The following is a 7435-nucleotide window of genomic DNA, read 5'->3' as shown; positions in this document are numbered from 1 at the left end:
ATTTTCGAAATGAACGGAGTTGATACCCACATGTCTAGCGACATCCGACAATGTGATCAAAGCGTTGAGAGAAAGAATATTAGCCAATTCATTAGTAATGTTTTCAAGCAGTGGTTGGTAAAGATGGGTATTACACACAGAACCACAGCATCGTACATGCCACAGGAGAATCCTACTGAGCGTGCGAACCGAACTATTAAGACACTGATGTCACAAACGGCATGCGACGAACATCGTACGTGGGACGAGATGCTGCTGAAATCACTTTAGCCATTAACACTGCGAAATCGGATTCAACAAATTACACTCCAGCCTATCTAGTGCAATGGCGATTGCTGAGACTCCCCGCCAACTTGTTCGTCGAATGCACCCCAGGAACAGGAAATCTGCAAGTAACCCCTGCAGTGAAAGCCGAGAAACTACAACGTGTGTTCAAAATCAACCAACACAATCTACAACAAGTCGCAACAAATCAGGCGAAGTATTATAACTTGCGTCGTCGGAATTGGAGGCCGTGGATAAATCAATTAGTGTGGGTTAGACAACATTCCCTCTCAAATGCCAAAAACTATTTTTCAGCGAAACTTGCACCAAAATTCGACGGTCCATTCAAAGTACAAAAATTTATATCGCCAGTGTTAGTAGAGCTTAGCGCAGAAAATACAGCAACATTAACTAAGGCGCATATTGCCGACCTTAGGGTGCACTATGGTTGTCCTTAAAATATAAAGGACATTAACACTTATGTACCGGCAAAGTAACTGCAACATAAAACAAATACCCGCTATCTATTCAAGTATTTAAAGAACGTGTGCCATGAGGAAGTTCTCAGTCGTCTTTTGAACTAACAACGAAATTTGAAATTTCCGCGGAAAAGTTTCGCACAAGAATGATCGAAATAAACAACAGTAGAACAAAATGTCAATACTTGCCGAAGCCTGCAGCAATCAATAAAAACTCCAAGAATATGTTGAAGCAAAGTACAAAAAAATCGTCAAGCGTAAGGTGGGTCCAAGTGACTCCAGCCAGCACCAACATCCAATAGCTGAAAATAGTCAAGCGATTCCAGGTATTACTTCAAGTGACAGGAATCAAGCATCTACGGCTCAAGGGAGGAGGTTAAAAATAAAAGCGTAGTAATCACAGCAGCGGAACCTTCTGCAAAAGGAATAGGTAATTATGTCGCTAATACAAAAAATCCAACGTGTTACGTTACGTCACTAATGGTAGGAACAATATCGACAGAACCCAGTTCCAGTGAATCCTGCATAACTCACGCAATGGAACAAGAGGATGTGATTGATCTCGACTACGACTGACAACAAATGGAGCTGGAGGAGAATGAGATCGCACGCCCCAAACAAAAAAGGGTTTGCATCACTTGGCCGGCGGAGCTGGAATCGACTATACGCGACGCACTTACTTAACATATAAAAGTTAAACGAATTACCTACCGTCGAACGTTCAACAATGTACTGTATCTGGTGCGAATTTACCGTCAAGATCTCGTGACTGTCCATAGTCTCCACAAACCGTAAGAAGGAGAGGAATGTACATAAATAAACACTCTACACCTCATTAATTTTTTTATATCCAAAATTGTTGTTATGAAGTCTCTGTTATATATGAATAAAATTGAGAAAATATATTTTATGAGAAATATCTGATACGTATCTTAATGGTCTTGTTTTTAATAAATTAACCCACGTTGGAATTTAATATTTCTGTTGTATAGATTTCCAACAACAATTACCCAGACTACCCACAACAGCAACACGTGAAGTAGTCTGAAGTTAGGAAAATTAAAATTAACATTAAATTGGTAAAATCATAAATACACACCTTCTGGATTTACCACAGCTACTTTAATGTACTTATAAATTATTTACTTGCACATTATTTTTTATAAATCAATAAACGACGTTAAAAATTACAAATACCGGTGCTGGTTATAAAGTCAAAACCAAATAGACTGTTAGAACTCCACTCCATACCCAAAGGTTAATGTGCGTAAAATGTTTGTAAACTTGCTTTGGTCGTTGCAACCGTGCAGCTATAATTAGAAAATGCAACCCAGTGCACACATGAACTGTCAGTTCATGTGTCAGCTGATTGTCATTTGTGCTGGGCTTTTGTTTTTGAGTTCCGGTAGAGGCAAGGCGGTTGTCACGACCAAAAGTAAGTGAAAAAATAATTAATTTTAAGTATTAGAAATTAATAAATTTGTTTTAAGATTTTAAAGCATTACATTACATTACATTACATCACAATACACACAAATAACTTGTTTTGCTATTAAAAATTGGTCAATAACAAACTTTAAAATTTTTGTGGCAAGCTGTAAAAATCTTGCGGTAATCGAGAAAAGAAAATAGTGTGGCGATTTGCCTGGAAAGAAATCCGAAAAAATCCTTTTAATCGGGAACACATATAAAAAGAAAAATATGTCATCCGGCAGCCAGAAGTCGACTGTACAATGTGCCGTGTGCAAAAAGGTGAAGACTGGAAAGATGGTGCAATGCGACGCATGTGACCAATGGAGTCATTTTGCATGCGTGGGCGTAGATGACAGCATTGCAGACCTGCCTTGGAGTTGCGAAAAATGCAACACGGTAATGCAGGTTTCAGAAGCGGTTCCGAATAAGGCACCAAGTGAGGAGGACTTGGTAAGTAAGGGCGGTTCAATCATGTCAAGAAACAGCATGAGAATCGAACTGCAGTACTTAGAAGAGCAAAGAAAAGCCGAAATGAAATATATAGAAAAGAAACGTACAATAATGCTGAAGTATGTAGGCGAGGATGATGTTAAGGGTGAAGGCATGAGTGAGGTAAGGACACATAGGACGCTAGAATGGGTGAAGAAGCAGGTTGGTATGAACAACGATGACAGCAAGCCAAACGAAGGTTGTGGTGTTCAGTTGGGTGGTTCAGCTGATAGGGCGGAAGCCCAAGCAGTATCGAAAGTTATACCGGCGCTGATGATAGAACAAATTAATGCGCGTCATGTCGTTCCACGAGATTTGCCTATATTTACCGGAAAACCGGAAGAGTGGCCACTTTTCTACAGCAGTTTCAGCAATTCAACACGTTTATGCGGTTTCAGTGAAGACGAGAATCTTTTACGATTGCAACGTGCCCTTAAGGGTAAGGCACTTGAATATGTTAGCAGTAGGCTCATGATACCAGCATTAGTGCCGGAAATAATGTCAACTCTTCAAATGGTATTTGGAAGACCAGAACACATAATCAATAACTTAATTACTAAAATTCGAGCAGTGTACATTAATATAAATAAATTGGACACAATTGTTACGTTCGCCTTAGAGGTAAAAAATTTGATCGCAACTATGGAGGCTTCAGAGTTACATTCACCCTTAGTGAACCCGTTGCTTATCCAAGAGCTTGTGGAAAAACTACCACCGCAGATGCGATTGCAGTGGGCTGTTGCATCGCGTAATATCAATGTAACACTTAAAACATTCGGCAACTGGATATATGAACTAGCAGAAGCAGCAAGTAATGTATCGCCCGTTTTTAGTGCTGGAGCCAGTGTAGATAATGAAAGGCGCAAAGCGCAACGCATTAATTTTCACGAAGAAGAACCTCAGGGTGCAGTAGGCGATAAGCACAAAATTCTAGCATGCTTTTATTGCAAGGAGGCACATGCGTTGAAAAAGTGTGCAAAGTTTAGAACACTAAAAACAGACGCGAGGTGGAACGTAGTGCGTGAAATGAGACTATGTGGAAGATGTCTACTGCAGCATGATTTTCGAACGTGCAAGAGCACCCGAGAGTGCGATATACACAATTGCAACATGAAACATCACCCATTGCTACATAAACAAACAAGTTCAACTGCAAGTGGGGCAAATGAAACGTTGGCGGTTCATCATCAACTAACTTCACAAGCGCTGTATAGAATTGTTCCAGTTACAATATATGGAAATGGTGTTACCTGCAACATTTATGCCTTTCTGGATGACGGATCTGGTCCAACGTTAATAGAAAAAGACGTATTAAGACAACTGCGGATTAAAGGTGAAACGAAAGATCTTTGTTTACGATGGACAGATGGTACGGTACGCAAGGAACCTGATTCTGAGCTGGTCAACCTGCAAGTCTCCAAAATACGCGAAGGTAAAAGGTATTCGTTGTGCAATGTGCGTTCAGTAGCTAAGCTGGAGCTACCCGAGCAATCTTTAAATATGACAGAACTTACCGATAAGTATAAACATTTAAAGGGACTACCAGTAGAATCGTATCAAAACGTTAGGCCTCGAATGATAAACGGCCTAAGCAATAAAGAGGTAGCTATGCCAATGAAGTTCAGAGAGGGAGGCAAGAATGAGCCAGCTGCAACGAAAACTCGACTCGGTTGGACCATATATGGAATAATTAAGCACGAACCTAATACTATTAGGGAAACGTTAAATTTACACATCTGTGAATGCGATGATGATCTAAGTTTGCAGCGTTTAGTGAAAGATTTTGTCAGTAATGAAAACGTTATTGAAAGTAAGAAAAAACTAGAAAATATGGAGTTGGAACAACAAAGAAGTATGCAATCAAAAATAAGTCGAAATGGTGAATACTTTGTAACAAGATTGCTTTGGAAATCAAATAACATTACTATGCCGGATAATTACTTAATGGCGTTGCGTAGACTTCAGTGCTTTGAGCGCAAGCTGCAATCCAATGTAACATTGCAAAGCTGGGTATGTGATCACATCGATGACATGAAGGCGAAAGGTTATAAACGCCAGCTGAAACCTAACGAAGCCGAGGGGTGTTATCCACGTAAATGGTACCTACCGATGTTTACAGTCAGTAATCCGAATAAACCACAAAAGCAAAGACTAGTGTGGGATGCAGCTGCACAATATGACGGAGTCTCGTTAAATGCGTGTTTGGAGAAAGGTCCAGATCTGCTCACTTCGTTGGTAGATGTTCTTGTTAATTTCAGAATCGGAAAAATTGGTAGAAGTGGCGACATTAAAGAGATGTTTCATCGAGTACTCGTGAAAGAAGAAGATCAACATTCACAACGCTTCCTGTGGAGAAATTGTGACGATAGCAGACCACCAGACGTTTATTTGCTACAAGTTATGAGTTTTGGGGCAACATGTTCACCATCGTTGGCACAACTGGTAAAAAATAGTAATGCCCGCGAATACGAAACCGAGTTTCCGCGAGCAGTGAAATGTATTTTACAAAGGCATTATGTAGATGACATGCTGGATAGCGTCGACACAGTGGAGGAAGCGATTAATCTAGTCAATGAGGTTAGAAATATTCATAAGAAAGCAAATTTCCATATTCGCAATTGGGTTTCAAATTCTAACGCAGTGCTGAAAGCTATAGGTAACCAAGGCCAGGAATTTCAATTTTGCTCGGCTGGAAGGCGTATAGACCATACATTTGAGGCAGAGAAGGTATTGGGAATCCATTGGCAAACCGACACTGATATGCTCACATTTGATCTGAAGTTTACCAAAGCCACTGAGGATGTTCTAAGTGGATATAGATTACCTACGAAGAGAGAGTTGCTACGATTGATGATGTCAATATTCGACCCTTTAGGGATGCTTACCTTTTACATTATTGACGTAAAAATTTTGTTTCAAAAAGTTTGGCGAAGTGGAGTTAGCTGGGATGACGCTATTCCTAATGAGCTAGTTGATGAGTGGAACAAATGGCTGTCGCTGCTTGGCGGTGTGAAAAATGTGAAGATACCGAGATGTTACTTCGCTACGGTTAATAAGGATGCAGACTCCATTGAATTGCATGTCTTTGTGGACGCAAGTGAGGTTGCATATGCAGCGGTGGTGTACCTAAGAGCGAAGAATCGCAACAACATAGATGTTTCATTGATATGTTCTAAAGCAAAAGTTGCACCATTACGACCAATATCAATTCCAAGACTGGAACTACTCGCGGCGGAATTGGGAGCACGCTTAGGAAACAACATAAAAAGGGCAATAGATTTGAAAGTGACCAGTATAACGTATTGGAGCGATTCAAAGGCTGTTCTATCGTGGATAAAATCTGACCCACGAGATTACAAACAATTTGTAATGTTCCGCATAGCAGAAATCCAGGAGTTGTCCGAAGCAGAACAATGGCGGTACATTCCTACAAAATTAAATGTTGCGGACTTGGCTACAAAACAAACTAGTAATCCAGACTTTACTTGGAAAAACCCTTGGTATAAGGGACCGAAGTTCCTGTATGAAGCAGAAACTTGTTGGCCAAATAATGTTGGCGTACAGAAATATAACGAAGATGCTGAAATCAGAAAGCAACGATTGTTGGTGGCTCATGTAGCAGAGGAGGAACCTCTCATAGATGTCTACCGATTTTCAAAGTGGGAACGTTTAGTTCGATGCATGGCCTATGTGAAAAGATTTATGTCTTTACTATCAACTAATGAAATGAAAAAGAAGAAATCTGTAAACCAATGCTTGTCAGTTGAGGAACTGAAATGGAGTGAAAATTTCTTGTACCAGACAGCCCAGTTACAGGATTACAAGAAAGAAATGACCGCATTAAATAGAGACGCTAATATTACTCTTTCTAAAATTAGCCCTTTGCGAAAACTTTCACCATTCATAGATGCACAGAATGTTTTAAGATTAAAAGGTAGATTAGATAAAGCCGTATGCATCGATGATTCAACCAAATTCCCAATTATACTATCAAGGAAAAACTACATAACTAAGTTGATCGTAGACTGGTATCATCGAAAATGGAAACATCTAAATCATGAAACGGTGGTTAACGAAATCTTTCAGAAATACCACATTCCGGGACTGCGTAGACTGTTAAAGCAGGTAAGAAATAATTGCCAACATTGCAAGGTTCGCGATGCGAGTCCAAAGCCGCCGGAGATGAGTGTGTTACCAGAAGCACGACTATCAGCATACTCCCGACCATTCTCACATGTTGGAATAGATTATTTTGGCCCGTATACTGTAACAGTAGGAAGGCGCTCAGAGAAGCGCTATGGCGTCGTTTTTACATGCCTTACGTGTCGAGCAGTGCATTTGGAGATAGCTTATAGCCTGTCAGCCAGCTCGTGTTGTATAGTGATACGAAATTTCATAGCCCGAAGAGGAGTGCCGAATGTCATCTATAGTGACAATGGAACAAACTTAACAGCAGCTGAAAAGGAGTTACGAGAATCAATAAAAAACGTGGACTTCAATGAATTGCAAGCTGAATTTACAAGTCCGGAAACACAATGGGTTTTTCTTCCACCAGCTGCGCCGCACATGGGTGGAGCGTGGGAGCGGATGGTGCGATCCATAAAAACAGTGTTAGGAGCAATAATAAGCCCGCAAGCAAAAATTAATGATGAAAAGATGCATAACCTGTTCTGCGAGGTAGAATCAATCATAAATAGCAGACCGCTCACTTATTTGTCGATTGAAACAGC

At 40.3% G+C, this 7435-nt stretch overlaps 1 protein-coding gene across 1 annotated transcript; it reads left to right on the top strand.

The window, feature by feature from the left end:
- Nucleotides 1–2444: 2444 nt before the first annotated feature.
- LOC119663485 lies at nt 2445–7382 on the top strand (the record flags this gene model as incomplete). The annotated part of the gene is made up of 1 exon (XM_038073094.1): nt 2445–7382. A coding segment is annotated over exon 1 (4938 nt), but the record flags the coding sequence as incomplete, so codon positions are not given.
- Nucleotides 7383–7435: the final 53 nt, after the last annotated feature.

This window comes from Teleopsis dalmanni, unplaced genomic scaffold (assembly GCF_002237135.1).
Source record: "Teleopsis dalmanni isolate 2A unplaced genomic scaffold, ASM223713v2 unscaffolded_contig_0461, whole genome shotgun sequence".
In the NCBI taxonomy this organism is placed as follows: domain Eukaryota; kingdom Metazoa; phylum Arthropoda; class Insecta; order Diptera; family Diopsidae; genus Teleopsis; species Teleopsis dalmanni.
This window is presented reverse-complemented; position numbering and strand designations above follow the sequence as displayed.